The sequence below is a fragment of the Acromyrmex echinatior genome, chromosome 4, assembly GCF_024713525.1.
Source record: "Acromyrmex echinatior isolate Ae372 chromosome 4, ASM2471352v2, whole genome shotgun sequence".
Taxonomy (NCBI): domain Eukaryota; kingdom Metazoa; phylum Arthropoda; class Insecta; order Hymenoptera; family Formicidae; genus Acromyrmex; species Acromyrmex echinatior.
The window spans coordinates 2,845,917-2,873,283 of record NC_141855.1 but is presented as its reverse complement, the minus strand read 5'-3'; the positions used below and the strand labels follow the sequence as shown (position 1 = coordinate 2,873,283).

Below are 27,367 nucleotides of genomic sequence, written 5' to 3'. Positions count from 1 at the left end.
TGCGTCAAGATGAGTTAGTTCTGCATATTTCTCTTTTCTCTTCCTTCATTTAAGCAGCAACAAGCTTTTAATTCAAGATCATCTTGTCGTGCAGTAGACGTATCTTATGTACTTCCTGTGTTTATGTATGTAACATATTCTATTAAAAAATGAGTGCATGATCTCTCACACGCTCTATATATGTATATGTATGAAAGTGTATTTGTGTGATGCTTTATCTTTCTTCTTTCTTTTCTCTTGTTTTTTTCTTTCTCACTCTCTTCTATTTCTATGCCATCTCGTGTTATTTTCTTTTCTTTCGAATTTCTATCTCGTGTGTGTGTGTGTGTGTGTGTGTGTGTGTGTGTGTATGTATGTATGTATGTATGTATGTATGTATGTATGTATGTATGTATATATTTATGTACACACACACACACATACACAACACACACATACACAAAATATATATGTACATAATGCATATATATGTATGTATATCTCCGAGACTACATCAGATTTTTATCTAAAGTCGAAATTGGAATGATTTTTTTCGCGTTTTCTCGCTCGGAGAAAGGCTTGATCGCGGAAGTGTACACGTTGCATCCTGGAGGCTTCCACGATAACCAAACTCAGTCTAGTCTTTTCTTTCTTCTTATTCGGAGTACTTTTAACCCAATAAAGGCCATGATATATTATAAAGAATATAATTTTTTAAATAAATTATAATAAATTAATAAAAGAAATTTTAATAAGAAAAAATTGTTAGAGACTGATACAAAGCACTTTTAATTTTTTATATTCTCTCTCTAAACTAGAAAAATTTATGATACATTAATTATATATAAATATCAAAAATCTTAATTAAATCGAAGTTTTTTTTATTTCAAAGATTAATATTAAATTCATTGAATAATTAATAATCAAGTAATATTTAAATTTTTTTAATTTAATATTTGTTTATATATATATATATATATATATATATATAATTTATACATTTTTATATTTTAATATTTCAAATATAAATATTAAAATTACTTAGAAATTATTTAAATTGAAATGATATATGTTATTTGAAACAAAATTTCTTTTAATTTATATTTGCATTTCTTTTTTACTATGATTATATTAATCAAAAAACGTTTTTATTATAATCTTCATAAAAAATGGGCCGTTAATGGGTTAAATAACGAAGATTATCTCTTTTATCCTGACATATCAGCCGCTGAAAATTGAAAACAAAAATCGCCTGTAATATTCCTTACAAATTTGATAATATATTAAGACAATTTTTTAATCCCAATGGATCAGTAACCCTTTTTTTTAAATTCTTCATTAATTAATGAATTAATGATTTAATATTGTAATTTAATTTTACAATAATAGTGACCTTAGGATAAAATTAATGCCATAGAACTAAAAAATTATTAAAATGGAAAACCGAATAGAAACATATATCTTTGTAAAATAGATTGTCTCCATTTTTGTGTATTCAATTATTATTATCATATTATAATTTTCAGAATCTTTTGAGAAAATTGATATTCTCATTTCTTTTCTTAATAATGTGTCATCTCTATTATATTAAAGTGTTTATAACATATCGCAATTGCTTTACTTCATACACAATAATCGTGTTATAATTATTAATTAATAAAATTCATTTTCGTATGCTCTCTCTTTCTCTCTTTCTTTCTCATCCTCTCCTCAGCATTTTCTTACTTAGATCGCAACTTCTTATCAATCACGCTTCAAATCAATCTCACATATTTAAAAAAAAAAACAGTTATTCTTACATACTTGTTAAAGAAACAAACTACTTGTTTCGAAAAAATCTTCTATTATAAGAAATCGTTATCGGTAATTAAGTATAACATAATATTTTCGCTTGCGATAAAAACATTACATTGTTTTAAGAGATCCAGGCATTAATCAACAATTGTTTAAATAAACCGAAAAAAATGTAAAATTTACTAGAAACGACTTTTCATTCATTTTTCTCAGTCTTTTAAAATAAGACAATATCATTATTATGAATTTATCTCAAATATAAATATTAATACAACATATATAAATTTTTCTTACGATTCTTTTATAATTTTTGCCTAAATTTCATTTCCGCTTAATAACAAGTGTCTGCTCGAATGTTTCCCTTTTCTTTAAATTTCTATACATTTCTTAATGTAGTATTATCTTATTATTTCTTCATATTATTATCGCAAATACAGGAATTGTTGTAATGCCTTGATCACTTCCTGTATTCATGCATTTTCGCGATTTCACGTAAAATGTATCTCATAAAACAACATTTTTCTGTTTCAATGTAATTTGACTCAAAAAATTACAATCTGTACTAAAAAGTTCGTTTCTTAAAAACATTAAATAATTTAATATTACATAGAAAATTACTCATTGTTATAATTACTTTTTGAAAACAGAAATGGGAAAATGCGGACCCAAACGATAAATGCAGACCCAAATACAGTGTGACAAATTAATGTATGACTCTATAAGAAAATCAAAAATGTTTCGCAAATATATTTTTTAATATCAAAATTAGGGTAAATAATCAAAGTGTAAAAAATTCTTTTTTTTTTTCTTTACTTCTTTTATTCATTAAGCAAATATATTGAAATGAAAAATATTCAATATGATACAATTATTCAAAATAAACATAAAAGTAGGAATATTATTATAATACGCATCGCGATTTACAATCAAGGATAACACAAACATTAAAAGAATCGATTTTAAGAAATTAATATAATCGATTAATAAACGTTTCTTCGTAAACCCGATTTTAATTATAGAAATAAGAGAACTGTTCATTAATACCTAGAAGTAAAAATTGGAAGAAAGTACTGTATTTTCGTGAAATTAATTAACATATACCATCTATAATCAAGTCTACAAATAGACATGAATGTATCGTGTACAATACTTTGTTTTTGTTACAACATTGGTGAATAAATTCCTTTCTTTCAATGTTACAAAGAGGAAGAACTGCTTAATTTGCTTAACATTCGCACTAAATCTTTTAATTTCCTATATAACTCAATTATAAATTGTTATGATTATTAGTAATTATTAATAATTCTTAAAATAAGGTCCCACAGCCCGTGGCTCAGCATAGCTTGCAATGACTCGCCATGACTTGGAAAGCCTCTACGCGCGGTAGGACCAGGATGATTCATTATTACTTACGGCTCGTGACTCGTGACACATCATTTTTGAAAATTGGGCGAGCCAAAGACTTTGCGAACAGACAAGGCATCTTGCGCTGTTAGGCTCGCCAATGATCACGTTCAGCAGAATGCTTATTTTGCAAATATGAAAGTTTTCTTCACTGATACAGAACTATAGAGGATCTAAGAGTATAATTCAATTAGCGCGAAAGAAACTTTCAACCATAACAAAACAAATTTTGCTGAACGTGGTCAATGTTTGCAAAAAGTCATTTCATATAAATTTTTTCGTGTAATTATAGAAACTCGACAATTTTTTCATTATCCTACTACGACTTGAATGATAAAAAAATTACTAATAAGTGTCTCAACTAGCAATAAACAGACTCTTATACATTTATATGCAAGCATAAAGAAATTTGATGCAGCGACCTCCAATAGTTGATTATTATATTCAGTTAAGGCGCGAACCATAGCAAACTCTTTGATTTACATTAACTTATCAATAGGTGCCTTTCAACAAACGACTCAGTAAACCCAGTGGTCATCTCATTCTTGTTTAATATTAGCGAACAACAAGGATGTAATGATGCATCACACCGTATCATGTGTGTCTCTTGTTGGAAAGCCATAGTGAGCCACCCTGTTCCTACGGTAGAGATTCATTGAGCCATGGCTCGTTATATGACGAGCTTAGCTCGGTGCATCGTGAGATTGCCGTGGGACCACGATTTTAATCGTTTTTTTTTATATCAATTTCGGGACTAATCCTGTGACGAACGTAGACGAGCCAAGATGGATCAGGAACCATGCCGAGCCATGGACTATGGAATCCTTTAGAATTATGATCATAAAGATTATCGTTTATATATCAGAACTTTCAAATTTATGAGTTAGATTTTTTAATTTGTTCGTTTTAATCACACGCTCTTTTTGCACTAGTCTCCCTTTTATTCCTTTTTAAATTATATCTATTATTATAGTTGATTAAAGTAATAATTCAAATTAAATATAAATATACACTTATATTTAATTCATAAGCGCACGCGCACACGACTCACGCACGTATGCATGCATACACGCACGCACGCATACACACACTACATTTATTTATTCGAGAACACTTGCAATTTTTTCACTTTTTACAAAAACTTAAATATTGTTAAAAAAAATCGTAGAAAAGTTTTTAAAAATGCATTTTAAAGAAGGAAATAGAGCTTTCTAAAGCAATATTTGAATTATCTCCATTTTTTGTTCTTTCTTCTTTTTTTTCTTCTTTGGTTAATGGTTCCCGTCTCTCGAAATAATAAGTGGAAGTAGATACGGCCAGATCACGTTATATAAAAGATACAAAGATTAAAAGTGATGCAATGCCCGCAAAAATGGCGAAGCCCGGGCACGATTTTTTGGTGTTGTACCTAGACAAAACATCATCGGACAAAATTTGAGCGTTTCAAAGTAAAGATCTTAAATTTAACATATTTTTCAAAAAAAAAATTGGTATAATAATTTTTCATAGATATGAAATTTTTTATTGTATAACATTTCATTGCGTAAAATTGCTTGCTCTTTTTAAAATGTTTTTAATTTCCAAACTAATAGTTTACAGAAAAAAGACAAAAAAGATGTTTATTTTAATTTGTATGCATTTTTTCAAAATTTTTTAAAAATTTTATACAAATCATTTTATAAAGTTTTTACGCACTAAAATTTTACATAACATAAACATTCGATATTTTTGCAAAAAAGCATCGTACCAGTTTTTTTTCAAAAAGCATTTTAAAGCTTAGAATGTTCACTTTAAAATGCTTATTTGTTTAATTTTGTTCGACGATGTTTCTTCCAGATACAGTACTTCAAAAAATAACAAAAGTTAAAAAAATATCTATTTTCAATTTTATATAATTTAGAAACAAAATATCGTGAAGACAAAATTCAAACGCTAGTTTGAAAAGCTATTTTTCTTTTATGAAATGCATTTTTAAAAATTATAAGATTTTTTCCAACAAAATATTTAAGTGCGTGTATGTATATGTATGTGTGTGTGATAATTCATTTCAATCTTATCAGATAAATATTTCGAAAATATGTAGTTTTATCAAAAAATATTTCTAATAGAAGTTGTATGATATAGAGGGAGGCATACAATCGTGATGTCCCTCTCTATATCGCACAACTTTTATTTGGAATGTTTTTAGGTAAAATTGCATATTTTAAAAATATTTGCCTATTACGATTAAAATAAATCACCCTATATATATATATATATATATATATATATATATTGGGTTTCTCACATATACAACATTTCAGTGAATTTCACATATTAAAGTAAAAAATGTCATATGAAGTCTTACATACCTTAATTTTTAAGTTATAAATGATTAAAGAAATTGTTCAAAGTATTCACCTCAACAGACGTTACTACACACCTCAGCACATCTTGATCTTATCTAATGTTTACAAATAATATCCATCAATATTATAACAAATATATGTAGTAATGTATGTTGAAGCACGATGCAAACACTTCAAACGTTTTCTATAATCATCCGTAACTCGAAAATTAAAGTATAGAACATATATTCATGACATTTTTTTAGTGTAATTTCATCTCCTAAAATATTAATATGTATTTATAAAATATTCTGTATAAACATTAGGCTAACCAAAAACTTGATCCATTTATTTCTTTTCTTTATTTGACACAAAAATATAAAAGGAAAAACAGGAAAAGTTTTAATAAATCTACATTTTTTTTCTTTATAACTATGGATTTTTTCTTTTGTATATCTGAAAAGTGTAAAGATATGTAGTAATTGATCTCTATATTCTATAAAATTACAAATATAACTCCATAAATTATGTGTTAATTATATTGATGAAAGTAAAAAACTTGCACCTTTTTTTGTATACTTATCTATAATTTAACAAAATCATCAATATATAACAATTAAATATTTCCATTAATAATTTGAGAAATTAAATGGCGATGGGAGTATATTTGAAAATTATATACTAATGATGATATAAAGTTAAATATTAATTGCTAAACACCAGTAAGTATACTTTCAAATTTTCATTATGCTTATAATTTTCATTATGCAAGTACTATTGACTCTATAGTATCATCGGTGATTTTATACAAACATCAATTATTTTTTACCTTTACAATATTACATGTTAAATTCATCAAAATTCATCTCTTTTCTTTCTTGTTCCGAAATAATTTTCCTATTTTTTTTTAATTCTTAATTTTGTAAAAAAAATATTTAATCTCTTATTTACAGATTAAATATTTTTTTTCGGAATAAAAAAGAATATACGAAAATTATTCCAGAACAAAAAAGAAAAGAATGAAATGAACTTTAATATATTCACATAATTTCATATAGAATTGTTTAATAAGAGAGTCACACAGAATAAAATTATTTCATTAAGAATTATATAAAAGAAAAATTAGAATTATTTGAATAACTCTATATAGAAAACAATTCTCTTATAATCAACCTAATACATTTACATTATTATTGTATCCAATATATATATTTTTTCATTAAATCCTAACACTTTTTCTGTTTAATTAATAATGTATTTTTTGCAAGTAAGTGATTAATTATAAGATTTATACATATTTCTTGAAAGGAGAAAGTGCAAAAGAGAGCGCGTATAAATCAAACAAATATCATACAAAATTAGTGGAATCGGAAGATCGCGAGAAAGACCGAATGTCTTCATTATATTGTCATCATTATACTCTGTCCAACTGTATTTGGTTTGGTACAAACATTACATCAAAATGCACTCTCTTACCCGTGCGATTCTACAAATGCAAAAATGCGAACGCAAAATCACGCACATATAATACAAGTACTCTGCAATTTTCATTTCCTTCTCTCTTTCTACTCACTATCTCTATCTTTTTCTCTTTTTCTCTTTAGCATGCGCTACTTTTCTCTCACTTTCATGTATTACTTTTATTCACTTATACATACTCTTTTCAAAATACACGCACGCACACATGTTCTCATGCACGTACTCACTCACTTAGAATACGTTTGGAAATACTACCCGAATAGTCCTATGTATGTCATTTTATCTTTGTTTATAATTAACATAGGATGGACAATGAGGATAAAATAATACATAGGATCACTCGAGTGGTATTTCCGAATGTAGCTTCATTACTCGTCACTTACTCATTTACTTCCATTCCTCCTCTTTCTCTCTCTCTCTCTCTTTCTCCCTCCCTCCCCCCCTCTCTCTCTCTCTCTCTCTCTCTCTCTCTCTCTCTTTCTCTCGCCAATTTGATTGGATACACCTGTGCATACTGATGCAAGATAAAGCTTGTTACACACTAATTTATTTAAGTAAAAATATAACATAAGAACCTTGATGAATAATATGAGCAATCTATATTTCTATATTTTTCATAGAATTTTAAATGAATGTTACATTAACATTTTAACTATTTCAGAATTAATTTCAAAATTAAATTTACAATAAAAAAAACAAAATTTGTAAACGTAATCAATAAATCTTTAAGTCTATAGTTAAGATATTTAATAATAAAGTTTTTTCAAAATTGTTTGAGATAGCATTAATAACTACAGAAATATTTAAGTTTATATCATTTTTAATAGGTCCCAAAGTTCTGCCTTAATTAATGACATTACTTTATCTAAATTATAATACACAGTAAACAAAGCCGGTGAAAATCAAATGTATATGCAATACAATATTTCATCAAGCATAATAATCATTGTTTATTGTAAATATATACAATATTTGTAAACATATTGCAGTTTTTATTATTATTTTTTATGTAAGTTACTTCATTTTATTATTTTATTTTATGATAATATCAAAATAAATCAAGAAAATATCATAATTATGTGGAAGCATTTTTATCTTACTTGTCAGTTAAAAAAATGCTTCTTTGTATCTAGCAGTTAAAAGAATCAATATGATTGTAATATGCATATAATGGAAATTATTTAGCAAAATGTGAGTAATTATTATTGACTAATAAAATATCGATATAATAAGACTTTTACTGAGTTGCTGCAAAATATCATAATTTATTCAATTAAATATGCGACCACTTATGCTAAGAGTATCTTCTTGTCCAAACACACTAAATTATTCATTGCATATAATACCTCAACAATTATGCTTTTATACCAAATTGTGTAAAAATTTATGCATAAATTTACATCATCTATATTTAAGCCCTTATGTAAGTTTGTATACATGTATATCTTTAGATATTTTGTGTATAAGCTTTTAGTGTACATCAGAGCAGAGTATTAACTAATGTGTATTCAATCGAATTCGGTATTTCTTCCATTCACACTTACTCTTTCCCTCTTTATATACCTATCTTTTCCATTCTCTCTCAAGCACAAACTCTTTCTAAAATTTCTCGGAAGCAGTGGAGCGGACAGATTTTACGGGGCAATCATATCGGCCATTTTTCCATCATCATCCTTAATATTTCCATCTTCTGAAGTAATAATAGTAACTACTTCCAGTTGATTCATAAAATGATTCAATCAAATTATATATATATAGGGAAGAAAAAATTAGGAGTGATGTAGTGCTGATGTGGTAGTCGCGTAGCAGTTCAAGTGTATAACTGGAGGGTTGGAGTGGGTTTGGAAAGGGGCCTAAATGGTTCATTCGCGTTATCAGAGGACTGTTATATTATTCAAGGTCAACGGGGGCTCGGGGCGGGCGGGCTCGGCCGGGGGTCGGGCTCGCTCACTATGCTGTGTGGTAGACCGGGCAGTCCGGCGGTGGGGGGGGCCCCGGCCGCGGGACCGCCGCCGCCGGGCCCGCCGGCGGCGGCCGCACCCACCACGCCTGCGGCGGACGGGGGTCCGCCGCCACCGACCGCGGCAGAGGGGCCCTGCGGCCCTGCGGGCCCGCCGCCCGTACCTCCCGCGCCGCCGGCCCCGCCGCCCGCGGCCCCCGCCACCGTTACGGCGGACGAGGATGAGGAGTTGGGCCCGCCGATCCCGCCGCCCCCGCCCCCACCACCACCGGCCCCGCCGCCGCCACCTCCGCCACCGCCACCACCGCCACCGCCGCCGACGACGGAGTGCCCACCGCCGGCACCGGGAACCGGGGGTGGGGGCGCAGTATCGTGAGGAGTCGTCGAATGCGCCGTCTGTTGTACCGGCAGCGCCCCAGCATAGTATCCGCCGTTGATGCCCTCAGGGTAACTGCTGAAGAAAAGAGAAAGCGAAAAACAACATCATGGGCGAGACCTCGAAAATTTCGCGCGCCACTTTTTTCGATACTTATTTAGTAGAGTAGCTTTTATTGTAGTGTGTAGAGTAGCTTCCAATTTTCTTTTTCTGTGACTCTGTGTGTGATTTCATTACTAGATGGCGTTTCTAGGTGTGCTCTAGGTAGAGTAGCAATCGTTCCTCGCCAATGAAAAACAGGAACGTGAGAACACACACAGGTCATCAAGATTCCCAAGAACGGAATTATCTTTTTCTTTGTCTCTCTTTTTTTCGTTCGTTTTCTATGTAAGTCTCGTCTCTAAGCGCTTAGTCTTTACACTCTATACACACACGCATCGATAGATTTTGTCACGCTCGACTTTCACGATCGCTTTCAGACTTTCACTCGGAAGAGAAGAGAAGTTAACATCTGCTCGAAAAGCCGTTTCTGCAAAAATTACCAGAGATACAGTGTTACTCATCACGAAATTGATCCAATGATATTTTAAGAATGTTTTCCATTATAATTTTATTTAAGACTCCTGGCTCCTTTTTATTACTATCGTCATTTTGGATTATCTTTCTAAATGAAAGCTTATTTCTCTGTTTATTAGTTTTTATATTCTTATTACAAAAAATAAATTTTTTTTATATTCTATAGAAAAATTTCTTACTTTATTAATATTCTCGTTATTTTTCTTAATTCTTTTTAGCATTTTTTTTTAATTTTTGTTATTTTATATCCTTCTTTTTTTTAATAAAAAATTTATGTTTACAAGTTTTTCATGGTATTATAATTTCATAGTTTTATAATAATAAAATCGTATTAGCAATTTTAATTTTAATTGTCAATTTATGTCATTCCTTTTTCAAAATTATATAACAATATACTTAAATATACAGAATATTTTGTCAAAAAATAAACTTTACCAACGTATTCAGATGATCATTTTAAGCAGTAGTTCATGTATAGCCTGAATCGAGAGATTCAGCTTCATTCTTATAAGATATGAGTGTATTTTATTGTATAAGATTCCATAATGAAAGCTCTTCGATTTCCATAATAATCATCCGATACATCATTATAATCAATACATTGCCATTTAATAGAATATCACTTAGTAGAATATTCTCTCTTTTATAAATATTGTTTAAATTGTTCATTACGGTGTTGTAAATATACTGTAAACGAGACATTTTACTGACATTTTAGAGTGTTAATGTTATGACTGTAATTGCAATGTGATTTCATCAGTAAATCAAGTAACTACTACATGGAAATCAGGTAGCTTTCATTATGGAGCTTGTTTAACAAAGCTTATTTCTTGGAAATGAAGTATCGAATCGATATATGTGAACTCTTTTGCTTAAAATAACCATTCAAACAGTTGATAACAATTGTCTGCTTCATGACGAAACATCATCCTGTATGTATATTACTTCCTTACTTCAAACATAATACAACAAAAAATTTAAATTTTCCATATAAAAAGAAAAATTATTTTTCAACTGAAAATTTGTGATTAATAATACCGCGAAAAGAATATATTTGTAATATGATCAAGTGTCATTTTCATTTCTTAGCTCTTAAAAATCCATTCTTTTTATGTGAAGATGTTTTTTGAATCATCCTTTTTAAATTATAACGATTTTAAAGATTTTCAGAAAATTAAATTATTTCACCTGACAATGTCTACTTAAGTACATTCATAGTAATAACTCAAGGACTATGTTTTTAAGTTATGCCACTTTTTAAGGGAGTGATATGTGTGTGCGTGCCTAAACAATAAAGCTGAGTATACACTTACGAACGAACACACAGCGAATAAACAGCGAATTCGAATGTTCATCGTTATCATTCAATAGATATATACGTTTAAGCAAATGATGCGATACATCAAAAACAATTCGTGCACCATTCGTGCGCGATGTGGATGTGCAAAGGATGTAAACAACATCCGCTGTTCGCTTCTTGAACGAACAACTATTTTCAGAACAACTTAATCCTGTCCTTAATCAAATTATATGTTGTAAGATATAAATAAAATATCTATAAATTAAGAAAAGAATTGTCTCTAAATATTAACTAGTTAATTACTTTTTTTACGTTCAAATGTTACAAAACCTCAAATTATTACATGCGAATTATATCAAATCTGATAGAATTCTTGTGTTCGATAGTGTTTGACTACAGAAAGAAAAAATGAACGACCCACAAATACGAATGCAAATATCCAAACGTTCGCATTCGATGTTCGTTCGTAGATATATACCCAGCTTAATAATAATTCGTAAAATGTTAGATAAGTAGAAAAATTTTCGCTCTCTTCAGTCAATCTTATTATAATGCTTTTAACTCAATATAAAATATTGAATTTTATGAGTAATATTACATATATGTAATTACATATATAATAAACAAATTTAATATTATATATATGTATTACATAAATAATATACCCAACTTATATTATATATTTTTCCATAGAACTTGTATTATTTTATTGAAATTCGGGAAGATTAGAATATCAGAAGCGACAACTAAAGTGTGTATACACCTAGCAAATGAACACTGAACGAACAGCGAACGCAAAAGCTAGTGTTTTATTTATTATATAAAAGTCAACAAATTTAACAACAAATTTAATTGCTATATGCAACGAACATCGAATCTGCTTAAATGCTTAGTATTCAGTACAATAAAAAAATAATAAACTGGTTACAAACACAAAAATATCCCAACATTCGCGTTCGTTCGTTCACTAAGTGTATATGCGACTTCATACAAACTTTTCTCCTATGCAAAAACGTACAACACATACAAACACATACATATACACCCACACAAATCCACATTCATTCCACTTCATTCAGTGATGTGTACACACGCATAGGTGTACTTATCTATGGATCCAGATACACATTTACACATCCATTCACTGACCACACATGTAAACATGTGCACGCACACTCGTTGTATACACGCGTGCGCACACGTATGTATATCAACATAATAATCAAAGTAAATTAGTTTTTTTTTTGTATTTGTATTTGGGAATATAAATTGATAGATGAAAAAAATTGATACAAACTTTTCTTAATTGTCTGTATCATGAATCTAAGAATATTTAAACATATCCCATATCTAGTGAAAATGAACTTTATGATAGTCATCAATAGTAATCAAAGATATATAGCTATCTATATTGATTGCAAAATAGAAAAAAAAACTAATTTATTTTAATATAAAAAATGTTACATGATGTACTGCACACACACAAACTAAAAGAATATGTTTCTAATAAATAAGTTGAAGTAGAAATTGTCCTATAAACATGAGTCTAATTATAGGTATCCTATAATTTTTAAACAAAAACATCGTTCGTTTGATGTTTTCGAAAAGAATTTTTTCTGAAAATGTCATCTTTCTAAGATAATCCAGTATCTTGACTTTTTTGTGACGCCCTGTGGAGAAAAGCTCCCTATTATGAGATAGGCGCCTAATATGAGATACGACGTTTCTGCTAAATTAATAAATTATATCTGTTGATTCCACCATGAATTTATTGCTCTTAGGTTGAAAACTATTTAATGGAAAATGCATTAGATCGTGCCTATATAGCCGTTGTAAAAAAAAGACTTTAGATTTGAATGTCTTCAAGTTTCATTGAGATGAGTCTTTAAACTTTGTTTATTATTTAATAAAAAGTAATAAAAGTAAATATCTGACAATAAATTCTTCATGTAGTGATAGAGTAAGATAGTATTAATAAATGCGAAAATACGAGATATGTTGAATTACTTAATTACAGAAGTTAGATTTGATCGTAAAACCGTAAGGTGTGAAATTCGTAATATGAGATACTCAGGGTACTTCTAATACGAAATAACCTATGCTGTTATGTCCGAGTGACAATCGTTGCTGAAATATAAATGTTATTGTACCGTAATAAAAAGGATGACCGAAATGAACATCGAATGCCTATTTCTACGATGCTTGGTTCTAACTATCTGAAGACGAGTCCTGGGTATATATCCAGGACTCATTTTGCGCACATATTGGCTGTGTTTCTTTGCATTTTAGAAACATTAAATAAAGTTTTTTTTTTAATTACAATACTGATGTACTTTTTTTTGCCTTATTAAATTTGTCAAGGTATTATCTCATATAATGAGCATGATTTATTTACTTTAAGATTTGCTCACTTTTTACATTTCTTTAATTTTCAGAAAAAATAGTATTTGAATTAAATTTTACATAACAGTATTTTAAAGCTTATTAAATTCCCTTTAAAATGACTTATTATTTTTTTTTATTCTGCGTATACACTTCCAGTATTTACACAAAATGTATTTGGTATCTCATAATAGGGATTTCCTCTTATATATACACGAGGGAGAATCAAAAAATAATTTCAATGTTATATATTAAACTAAGAGATGTACAAGGTATATTTTGAATTGGATTAGTTTTCTTTTCTATATATTGAAAGCTTCGTAACTAAACCGAAGTGTTCCAAATCCGTTACGGATCTATAACTTACAAATTGTTCAACTATTGTCTGTAGACATGAGACAAGTATTGTTAGTAAACATAAAGAAAGAGATAACAAAAATGTAATAAATGTGAATTTACTTTCAGTATTTTTTAACATTTATTTTCATCAAAAAAATTCTGTATCTTCATCATAACTCTTACTTGAACTAGAACTTGTAAAGACTGTCTCGAGTATTATCGCTTTATTTCTATTTAATTTTTCATATACATTTATAAAAGAAATAAAAGCAAGCTTGTTAGCTACAAGTTATTGACTTTATTAAGAATACATTCAGACTAGAAGCGTCAAACAGCGAGCATCAAACCAATCATATAAATATTTTTTACATCACTGTCCATATTGCCTCGCTGATTGGTTTGCTGCTTGACGCTTCTAATCTAAACACACCCTTACTGGTTATAAGTTATAACGGCCGACGGATTCAGAACATCTCTCGATTTACGGGGGGGGAGGGGGGGGACTGCCAACATCCAGAAAAAAATAAGCTAAACTAACCCAGTTCGAAATACATCAACAGATTAATATTATTTTATTTTTCGACATAACTCTTCTAATTAACACACAGTGTCTCACGCCATGCTTAGCACCGAAACACTACCGTGTCTCCAGATATCACGTATCTGTCTATATGCTTCACAATCCCTACAGAGAAGAACATTTTAGGTTGTTTTTGCAGCTACGAACGCACTGCTTCTTTGAGAATGCAGAATCATAGCTAATGCTTTTTTCTTCGGCGATCTCAGAAAGAATAACCTGGTAATTTTCTTTAATGAGGACATTGATGCGATCCACATGATCCTGTGTATGAGATGTGGACACGTAACCCGAGCGAGATTCATTGAACACATTTGTTCTATCGGTTAAAAATTTTTCTATCCACTTGTACACATGTTTTAATTCATACATTTGTCTTCGCGAAGTAAAATTAATATATTGCACAATTATCCTACGATGAATTTGAACGGATTGCACACCCTCAGTTCATAAAAATCTAATCATACTTCGCCGTTCAAAGCATTCAAATAATTAAGCGGACATGTTTACATATTTAAAAGTGCTATGTAATTAACATAAGTTCAGAAAATTCTCGACTATATGAGCCACTTGTAACTAAAGATCACATGCTCCTTCAAATCTTTATAAATCTGCCTGTAACTCTGCTTGCATATGTAATAAGAATATTGATCTTTTTGATTCGCCATGTACCTATAGATATAATATGATGAATATAATGATATATAATATGATGGAACTAAATTGGATTGAGAACAATCGCATCATAAAGAATATCAAGATTGTTTTTTATTTTTTCACATGCATCATTAGGTTTGTTCGCGTCGCATGCTCCAATATGCTCCGACATAGCTCCTATTCATTCCAACGAGTACGTTGAAATAAGTAACTATGCTAGAAGCATGTTGAAACATATTGGAGCGACACAACAAACCTATTAATACACTGTATTAATTCAACTCAAATATTAACCTTTCTACGTTAAACTGTTCATAGCTTCACAGATAAAAATCTGAAGGTGTGAGATCCGATGATAGCCAAACAAGATAGATAATCATTTCAAATTAGACCCATGTTTATTCTTTATTTCAATTTACATCAGAAACATGCTTCTTCAGTTAATGTAACACATTGTATAATGTGCGAGGAACGAAATTTATATGATTTTTCTAACATCATAACTTAACATAGCGTTGTAGCGAGGGGCCAGGAGCCTTAATATAATAAGAAGGAGGGAGAAGAGAGCAGGCACATGTATAAAAACAAATTTTCATAGCTCGCGTTATCAGAAAAAATATAAATGATACATTTTTAGCACATTCAAGCTTATAGTATCTCAGAAAGGTACAAATAACATTTCTAAAATATATAATATATATTTATAGACAATTTTTTTTGAATTTGATCAATTTCGTGACAGACACTGTATCCCTTTTCCCCCGGTGGTATGCAATCAAAGAAAAAAGAAGAGAGAGGAATGTAAATATAATATATGCGTCCATATGTAACTGTGTATGTATATATATTTATATATAAATAATATATATATATATATAACATATATATATGTAATACATATAATATGTATATATGTATATACACATACACGTATGTATATATGTATGTATGTATGTATGTATGTATATGTGTATGTATATAAAAATATCTGTCTACACTTTTTCTTTTCATTCAACAAATTGTAAGAGACTTTATTATTCTTAAATTGAGAGACAGAGGGAGACAGGCAAAGTCTGGCTGAGAGAGGGCGCTTACCCGGTCGAGGAAAGAAAATATTCCTTATTCACGCAGTTGCGTAAGCAGTCGGGTATGCGTCCGACGATCGCCCGTCGTATCTCACTCGCTGCCATCTCACGTAATTCGGTACAACTCGCGTCGCTGTAGAAGGCGGCATGTGGAGTGCACAAAAGATTGGGTGCATCTTTCAATGGACCTATGCAATATACATCGATCAAGAAAATCAGAGATATATATTTGAATTTAACAATGTAGAACGATTCTTCAGAAAATATATATGACACAGTGAAAATGAATTGATATGAATATTTCATTTTCGAGCTTATTCTAATACTTTTATATATAGAATGTTCAGAAGAATCCATTTAAGAAAATGTATGATTCTATGCAAAAAAAATGTAGGATTTAATTACAGAAAAAAATGTAATCGCATTTTTCAGTAAATTTAACTTACAAAAAAATATTAGGTGTTGGAATTAATTCGTAGCGTTTTTAAATGAAAGAATGTTATTTATTTCACATGAGCATTAAAAAATACATTAATGAAAGTACTTCCCATCACTTGTAAAACGCTACGAATTAATTTCAACACACACCTAATATAAGTTGGAAAAACATTTATTATACCATTTTTTTGTACTTTCTCTCTTTCTTTAATGGAGCAAATACTAGAAAATATTCCAATTGTGTGACGTACCCTACATATAATAATATAGAAATGTTATAAAATTATTTTCACCGTAAAATATACATCTTCATTGTTTCTCTATTTAAAAAGATTTGCACTGCCGCTTATGGAAGTTTAGACACTCGCATAAATTTTTATTTTATCGAATGGTCAAAAAATTAAGACATTTGAAACAGCGATATTATTTTTTTATATATTTAAGGTATACCTGTACATATTAACATCAATTGTAAAAATTTTATAAATTATTTTTAATTTTATATGGCAAAATGTATTTTATAAAACATTGATAGTATAATCGATAAATTTAAAAAATTCGTTCAGGGAACATATCGGGACTGGCAAGAATGCAAGATATACTATAGCATGAGCCTACTGTCGTATTTTCTGAGTTATGAAATTTATATACTACTAATGTTCTGCAAAATAAAAATAATATATTTTGAAATATAAAATTAACAATTATTTATAAAGCTTTTGCAATTTGTAAGTATGTACAAGTACCCTAAAATAAATAAAAAATACATAAAATATAAAAAATATATAATACAATTATTTTATGTCATATTATAAGACCTATCGATAAAATTTATGTATTAGGTGTTGGAATTAATTCGTAGCGTTTTACAAGTGATGGGAAGTACTTTCATTAATGTATTTTTTAATGCTCATGTGAAATAAATAACATTCTTTCATTAAAAAACGCTACGAATTAATTCCAACACCTAATATATAATGTAAAATTATGAATATCTAAATTTCCATCAGTGTATATCGTTTTTTTTCGTTTTATTATGGAAGGAATTTAGGAAGGTTAAAGATAATCAGTCGAGACAGGGTTAGGCGCGGAGACAGATAAGACTCACACTGATTCGCAGACTGACCCTGAAAGACGTTGTATGGCTCATTTTCATGGACGTCTAGCGCTGCCGCGCGAATTCTACCCTGTTTGAGCGCCGCGGCCAGCGCGTCGTCATCCACCAAACCACCTCGTGCTGTATTGACTAAAAATGCTCCTGGTCTCATCTAAAACAAAGACAATGCAATTTTTTGTAATTACATATTATAATACATTGATAATTATACTTATATTATGTATTATTGCAATTAAAAAATTATAATTACATAATTATATATTCATCTTTTTTTATTACATAATTTAAATAAAAAAATTTTTTAATTTTTTTGTGAATATACGTGTGTGTGTGTGTGTGTGTGTGTGTGTGTGTGTGTGTGTGTGTGTGTGTGTGTGTGTGTATACATATATATATATGTATATATATATATATTAGGTGTTGGAATTAATTCGTAGCGTTTTTTAATGAAAGAATGTTATTTACTTCACATGAGCATTAAAAAATACATTAATGAAAGTACTTCCCATCACTTGTAAAACGCTACGAATTAATTCCAACACCTAATATATATATATATATATATATATATATATATATATATATATATGATAGTTTCACAAAATTCATAGTATAAAAAAATTGAAATGTAACATTTTTTTTATAAATATATCTATGCATTTCAATATAAATAATAAAATAAGAATAAATAAAAAATAATCATTTAAAAAGACTTTTATGTATAACCAAAATTAATTTTTTGTAAAATATTAGGTGTTGGAATTAATTCGTAGCGTTTTTAATGAAAGAATGTTATTTATTTCACATGAGCATTAAAAAATACATTAATGAAAGTACTTCCCATCACTTGTAAAACGCTACGAATTAATTCCAACACCTAATAATTAAATTAATACAATTAAATAACATCTCTATATTGTATAATAAACAAAATTTTTACAAATGTTTATAATTTTTAATACCTGTTTAATAGTATATTCATTTATTAAATGATGATTGTGTTCATTCAAAGTACAGTGCAAAGATACACAATCTGATTGGAACAGCAAATCCTGGAACATAATAAAAAATAATATCAATTAAAAAATAAATTAAAAGTTATTAAGAAATTTAAATATAATTTATATACAATTCAGAAATTTTTATAAAATATATTGTATTTTATAATACTGTACACACAAAGTATTTCGTAAGAATAATTCATTATTTTTAAACTAGAGATAATTTTTTCTGAAGAAAAGCTTATATAAACATGAATATGATCTCGAAAATCTTATTTCAGAGATATATATATAGAATCAAAATTAAAAATTGAAAATTCTATAAAATTGTTTTTTAATGGCGCTTAAACAAGAAACATTCTATTTCAAACTCAACTCATAAATAGGTATTACCTTTTCTTTTATCTACATATAATTGCCGTTTTATAATATATCAATACAGAAACAGAATTTAAATAGTATATTAACCATCCCAAACTTGTACGCCAAATCAAATTGTTTCACACATTTTTCATTTTATTACAATATATTCTCACTAAAAAGATATTTTTTTTAATTATTAGTACACATTTTTTTCAATTAAAAGCTATTTAAGAAAAAAACGATAATTTCATAGAATTTTTTACATCTTGTATCTCTCTGAAACAAGTCTCTCCTTCAAGATTATTATATGTTCACGTAAATTTTTCTTTACAAGTGACCTCAAAAATTAATTCCTAAAATATTAGACAAAGCTTGACAAATACATCGATATACATCGTAATGAAAAGTTTATAATTTAATATAAAATACATAAAAAATGTTTCATGTTTGCATATTATATATCTAAATCAGTTTCTGAATAATATCCAAATCAATTGTTACAAATCATTGTTCAAATATTTAAAGAATTTATGCTTTATTCAGAAATAAAAAATTTATATCTTATCATATCATATTCACAACATTATTAGAAATTTATATTTCTAAATGGACGCAATAGTTATATTGATTTTCTCAATAATATATGAAATTTATATAGATCATATACATAAAATAAATAATAAGCAGAATCTATACAATGCTCTTAAATCCTTTAACAAATTTTGACTCATATTATATCAAGGAAATAATATTTCCAAATGAATATTAGGTGTTGGAATTAATTCGTAGCGTTTTTTAATGAAAGAATGTTATTTATTTCACATGAGCATTAAAAAATACATTAATGAAAGTACTTCCCATCACTTGTAAAACGCTACGAATTAATTCCAACACCTAATAAAATATTAGCAATACCTAGAATTAATTTACACTATCACTCACAAATATTTGCTCATCCTATCTTTCTTAATTAAATAAAGAATTTCAATAATTCTTTTCTAATTTTAATAATTTCTTTTTCCTAATTTTCTAAATTAGGAAATTAGTTAGGCTTAATAATAATAATGTTTAGCTCAAAATTTTACTTTATATATATTGCTCCTTTATTTAAAAAATGACAATTCAAAAAATTTAGCTTCCTAGAAAAGAAAACCTATTTTTTAATTTGACAAGAAATTATTAACCAATTAAATAATCACGCATAAGTGAAAAAGGGCACATTCGATCAAGATGGTTCTTCGTGTCTAATCATATTTCTTTTGTGAATTTATACAATTTCCAGTGAATTTATACAATTTCCAGTCCAAGCTAACTATGCACTTATTATTTGGCACTTATTATTCTAACACATTCTTAAACTGTGAAACCGGAATAGTAATATCACAATTTAATAATTTCGATGCTCATAGATATCTTAAAAGAATCTTAATATAAAATCTCTAAAAACCTGTAAAAATAATTGCGAAAAATATTACCTCGGACGGGGATCAAGATCTTTTGCATTCCATGCGAATATTATCATCGTTAGATCACCGAAGCCTCAATAACATTCTTCGCAAACAAATAATATCAGAAAAAAAAAAGAAATATTTTCAACATGATCAAATGTCATTTTTTATCATTTTTGTATTCCACAATTCTTTATAAAAAATGAACTCTTTTTGAATTGTAATGATTTTAACAATTTTTTAATGAATTTAATTCACTTTTAATGACTAATAGAGTAATGCTTATTTAATTTATTCATGTTAATAACTCGAAATATACTTTTTGAGTGTCACTTTCGAAGCAAGGAAACAATATAAGAGAATGTATAATTAGAACGGAATTTAAGCATATAAAAGAGATTCATACAAAAATCAAGGCAAATACTTTTGAGCGAGTGTATATAACTTTATTTGTTATACAAATACAGCTGCAAACCTGTAATGTATAAACCCTGGTGAGACCTAATGATTTCTCGATACCATCCGGCAGATAAGGATCGTAAAAAATGACGGTGAAGCCAAAAGCTTTGGCACGCAACGCGACTGCGGAACCAATCCTACCGAGGCCGACAATACCCAATGTGTCGCCCCGTATCCTTGCACAACCAGTCGCTGCTTCTCTCACCTAAAATACACGCGCCAACGAAATGCGCGGAAACATTCAGATCATACAGAAAATTACAAAATTATTTTAAACAATATTAATGTATTTCCAATATAATAGAAATATAAAGATAGCAGTATATTTAATATGGGCGTAATAAAAAATGGAAGAGCATATTATTTTTGTCACATAAACAATAACTTTTTATTAATTTTTTGTTAATGAATTGCTTTTTTGGATATTTTAAAGTTTAGAATATCTTTCTCTTACTACTGATTTTGATTGGAGAAAATTGGGTTTTGTAAATTATAATTATTGTAACCACTTGATGTTAAAGACTGAATAAGTACATATAATTTTGAATGATGAACTAAATGTTTCGATATAATAAAAGTAGCGTTCTAACGAGTACAATAATATATCATATAACAAAATTATTCTATAAATTATAAAAGTTTTTTTCGGTTTAAAGTTTTCCGATAACTACCTTTTCAGTTTCCACCTTGCATGGCCAACTTTATACCCTTGCATTGTCAGATGACAATATGTTTACACATCAATCGTCCATGTGAGATTTAGAAGAAGTTGGTCACATCACAAGGCCGAAACTAAAGAGATAGTGTCGCGCGCAAATTTTTAAATTAAAATAACTTGTATAATTTGTAAAATATTCTTTTATATCATATATAGATATATCATATGTCATTGTACTTATTAGAACGGATGCAACAACTTATATTATATTGAAATATATTTACTTTATCGTGCAAAAATTATACATATCTCTCCGTTCTCTAATATAAATAGATGATTTTTTAAGTGATTACTATGTTTATAATAAAGTTTAATTAAAAGTTCTATTATAGCAAATCCGAGTAAATGCACTTAGTGCGCATTAAAATCGTACACAAATTAAAAATGTTAGTATAAATATAAAAACGGATTAAATCATGAAATCCTCAATACATTTTCTCGTGTTGTTAAGTAAAATCTATATTTTATAATTCACAATATTTGTATTTCACTTTTAAATCAGTGTACAACAGCTTTAATATGCACTAATACGCATTAGTATGTCTAATCGAATTCGCTATTAGTTTAAGATAAAAAGGAGTGACTCTTATAGAAGAAGACACTCCGTATAAGTGCCTTAAGTACATAAAAAAATTTTTTTCATTTTCCGAAGTTGAAATCACGAGTACTTTATTCCTCACATCGAATTTATGTATAAAATTTCAGATGAGTCGAGAGAGATCATTTGGAAATATATCCCAAATTAGTACAAAATCGATACTAATAATATCTGCTATTATTTTTTCTTTTTTTTTCCCCTGTTAACTTCATATTAAGGACATAGGACGAGTTTCTTCTAAATGGCATATGGTACACAATTATGTTTTGTAGCACAATTAGCACAAAATTAGTACTAGTTATATCTGCTTGAATATTTCTATTTTTTTTTTCTTATGGTCCTACTAATTTAATATTATACTAGTAGCGCTATAAGTTTGTTTTAAATGGGATATGATAAAAAATTATATATTTTGTAACAAGAACAAATTAACATAAAATGAGCACTAAATAGTTTAATAGGTCTTTTTTGAATCTGCTCATTTGGTCTGCTAGCTTGACAGAAGTATTTAATCTTTACAAGATAAAATCAATAATATATTTAGACAAAAGTTATTTAATCTAACAAGGTACAAATAATAGTAAAATTAACTTTGGAAAAATCAATTTTCATGGTCATGTGAAAAAATCATAGCCATTTTTTAAAATGTAAAATTGTATAATTTTTACATAATATAATTCCTGGATAAATAATTATTAAAAACACAACCAATAACATACGATCCACTAAGATTCTTATTGTTTAAAAATTATTGATTTTTCGATAGCTCTATCTTAATACTATTATATACAGAATAATAAAAAAATATTATATAAAAAATCATGTTAATTAAAAAAATGCCCATAAAAAATTATTTTCTTAAATTAATTTTATCCATTATTTGTTCCACAGGGAATAATGATAAAATCAACTTAAAAAGATCATACAACTTTTGTCCCAACATATGTTTGATTAAACTTTTTTTTTCTGCAAAGATAAAATGAGTGATAAATTAAAATGGAATATCTTGTACAATAGCTTTTCTAATCTAATTTTTAATATACATACATATAATATACATACATATAATGACATAATATTTTTGAAAACAAGATTTACCTGTTCTGGTCCTGTGAATTTTTTGCCTTCGCGCACCATATTGGCAAGCCAATAAGTGCGCCGATAAAGATTTAAGATGAGACAAAGGGTAGTATCAGCCACTTCTTCGACTCCATAGCCAGGCACATTACATACTGCAATGCCAAGCTCACCAGCTGCTTTGACGTCGATGTTGTCTACACCGGAACCAATTCGAACAATGATTCGAAGTGTCTTAAACTTCTCCAAATCTTCCTTCGTCAGAATTATCGTATGCCACATCAGTGCACCCACTGCTTCATTTAATACCTGCGAATACCATTATATTATATTTATTTCCAAACACGTTATTTGTTTTAATAGTTATATATAATAATTTCAGAAGATATTAAATAGAAAATATCAAATATACATAAGAAAATATATATATATAATTCTAAAAAAAATATTATATATAATATAAAATATTAGACATAAAATAATATTTACACTAAATGTAACATTAAATAAGTTATAAAATAAAATATATATTAAATATATATTTTAGATATAACCAAGCAAATATAACCAGATATGAACAAAAATTAATAAATTTATAAAATACTAAATAAAAAAGTTCAATTTAAAAATAAATTAATTCAGGAATTTAAGAAATAATTAAATAATAAGAATTAAGAATATATTGAAAATAATTTAGAAATCATTTAATATAAAAATTAAATTATTAATATATTATTTAAAAAATCCTAAAAAATATATATTTATATATAATTTTTTTTAATTAAAACAAAAAATAACTACTTAAAAAAGTACTATGAAAAAGGACGAAAAGAAAGAATATGAGACAAATGCACTATTGTTGGAACAATATCATTGAATTTTTTACTTAATTTTAAAATTATATATATGAATATTTTACTCGTTAAATTAATAATGATTAAAAAAATTAAAATATTTCAAAATGTGATATTAAAACATTTTACGTAGAAATATACTTACTTCAACAAAAAGAGTATACTTGGCTAGTATTGTTCATCAAATGTTTTCTCTTAATATATGCATAAATATATATTCTATATCAGAGATCCAACGTAAAAATTAAAAGTACAAAATATCAGGATAAATATAAAAATTTTATAAATCATTTTTTATTTAATTTAAATTGTTCTATAAGAATATTTTGTACCAGTTTGTTGTAAACTAAAAATTTCTTTAAATAATTTAACTTAAAATTTACACCACTCTACGTTTTTCTATCTCTGATATTTTAATTTTAATATTTAACATTCTAATAGAAATATTTCAATATTAATTATTAATTTTAATACTTCAATATTCTTTCTTGTATACTCCAATTAACATAATATCAAAAAATGTGTTATATTCTTTAATACTGTAAAATATTTTGCCGTATATTCAAATTTATATACAGGATATCTCACAATCTTTAATTAATATTTCTGGGAGTGAAAGAGAATAAAATTTAGAATTAAAAGTTCCTTTGCCAATTTTGGCTCAAACTATTATTTACCGAGTTATTAACTATTAAAGTTGATCAATTAAATTCCGCCCAGCTGGAGTATACAGGAGTGCAGCATGCTATGGAGCTCCTCGCTCTTATTGTACATTCTCCCGATTAAAATTACATTTTATTATAATTTTTCATATTAATAAATAAATCAATAAATGCGTAGATAAATAAATAATTTATTCATTTATCCACCCATTTATTAATGTAGTCGTTTATTTATTAATTAATATGAAAATTATGAAATTTTAATCGGGAGAATGTACAATAAAAGCGAGGAGCTCCATAGCATGCTGCGCTTCTCCAGCTGGGTGGAATTTGATTGATCAACTTTAATCGTGAATAACTCAGTAAATAATGGTCTGAACCAAAATTGGAAAAGAAACTTTTAATCAAACTTTCATCCTCTTTCACTCTCAGAATTAGAATTATAGAATATCCATGTATAATTTTATATATATATATATATATATATATATATATATATACACACACACAGTCTCTAATATTTGTAAATATACTTTCTTATAATAGTAATTTTATTTTATTACAAATTGTTTTAAATACCTTTTCGTGTATTTCTGAAGTGGACTGTGCATCGCAGAAGGCAACAGTTGCGACGTCTTTGAGGATGGGCATTTCAATAGAACAATCACGGCCATCAAGAAGTGCAACCAGTGGTCGCGTTTGGATCGGTCCGTTGGCAATTGGACCCCTCAAATTCTCCATACGAGGGCGTTTGGGCATCATCTTCCGTTTGTCCATCGGTCAGCAGACCGCCCCCCCTATTTTTATTGTTTGCACTGTGCGCTCTCAGTGTCACTACAAAGAAAAATTACTTCCCTCTCCCTTCTAACAATAGTAGATGACAAAAACTATCTTGATAAGACACTCGCAATAGAGATGTCTCTTCTAGTCCAACTAGTACAACGTTTTAGCACTCTCGTTGTTCTTTACGCTTTGTCACACTAACTGCTTTTGCAACACTAACTTTCGGTTGATCTTCGGGCAAAAACTGTTGAATCTCCAATACATCACGACTCAGTAAGCACCGTCTCCTAAAATATATAAAAAAACATTAATTAACCAAAGAAATATAAAATAGATATATCCTTTCTTGTCAGAACATATCACATTTATAAAATTATAAATTAATTGTAATTGATAATTCACATTTGATAATTCTCTCTCATAAACGTAACTTATAAATACATAAATAACTTTAAAATTAAATTATAATAACATTTTATTTGTTTCGATTGATCTTTTTAGTTTTGTTCTCTATAGCTATACGAGACTGCACTAAACTTGGCTTTCACCAAACTTCAAATATATCTATTTCATATTAAGTATGTATACTAGTTTGACTACGAACAATCCTTCTATCAAATCAGTATCAACCAATTTTCTTCAATCATGTCTCTTTCTTTCATTTACTTTTAAATGATAGTTTTATAGTTATTCATAATTTTTATATTTTAGCAATATACATTTATATATATTAATGAAATACAATTATAAAATTATATTATATTAGTAATCACTACCTTTTTATACAAATAATAATTGTTTACTTTAATCAATAATAGCTGCCTTTTTGCAAAACATAATGTGATACTCAATAAAAAATATCAACTATACCTGTATTACATCCCTCCCTCGATATATCGCAAAATCATGATGCATAATGCACCTCTATAATTTATTAGATTTGTTGTATTTTATTGCAAATGTTATTTGTGTATCTCATATACACAGGTAAATACTTCACACGCAAGTACATACAACTCATTTGCACGTATTAATTTGAAACAAATTATATTGTTTCACCACACTCATATCAATTTTTTCATAAGAAAACTATAGATAAAGTAGAAATGGATGCTATTCCCCAGACAAACATCGACGATGTTACTCGCGTGGAAATATATTGGATTCGGCCATAGCGTCCGTCGAAACGAGGTGAAACGTTACTTGATATATTAGTGATCTCATCGACGCTTTACGACACTATTTAATCGAACGCAAACGCGATCTATAGGCGAACATATTCGAACACGTCTCAAAAGACACAAAGATACAAAGAAAGCGTCGCTTGCTGGAGCGGCGTGATTGAGTCGGTCACCACCGTTGCCGCTGCCGCCGCTTTGCGACTTTTTAGGTTACCTTGAAATGCGCCGGCTTAACCTGCGCAGTGCTAATAGCGCGTCCACTGGCTAGTCGACACGAAATCCGGACTCCGACAGTCCGACCTCTCCTTGATTGCGATTTCAGGCAGAAGCACAACGATAGCGGGACGCAAACGTAAGAGCAACGTTGCAAGGACAGACCCACGAAAACGAGATTGAAATGGGAAAACCGACACACCAAACCCGCAAGCACCAA

At 28.5% G+C, this 27,367-nt stretch overlaps 1 protein-coding gene across 4 annotated transcripts in view; it reads right to left on the bottom strand.

Annotated features, from left to right (window-relative positions):
* Positions 1–1,686: 1,686 nt before the first annotated feature.
* The window catches only part of CtBP (C-terminal binding protein), a 53,075-nt gene continuing 27,394 nt past the window's right edge, over positions 1,687–27,367 (bottom strand). For 3 of the 4 annotated variants that reach the window (XM_087405872.1, XM_087405871.1, XM_087405870.1), the window contains 7 exons: positions 25,550–26,040; positions 23,476–23,763; positions 21,078–21,266; positions 18,753–18,842; positions 17,782–17,941; positions 16,246–16,423; positions 1,687–9,397 (listed from right to left, as the gene is read on the bottom strand). In XM_087405872.1, coding sequence (XP_087261998.1) covers positions 8,884–9,397; positions 16,246–16,423; positions 17,782–17,941; positions 18,753–18,842; positions 21,078–21,266; positions 23,476–23,763; positions 25,550–25,747 — 1,617 coding nt within the window. In that variant the 5' untranslated portion in view covers positions 25,748–26,040 and the 3' untranslated portion in view covers positions 1,687–8,883. Of the gene's footprint in view, positions 9,398–16,245; positions 16,424–17,781; positions 17,942–18,752; positions 18,843–21,077; positions 21,267–23,475; positions 23,764–25,549; positions 26,041–26,623; positions 27,139–27,367 lie in introns of those variants that run through there. The other variant, XM_087405873.1, reaches the window with a different exon arrangement.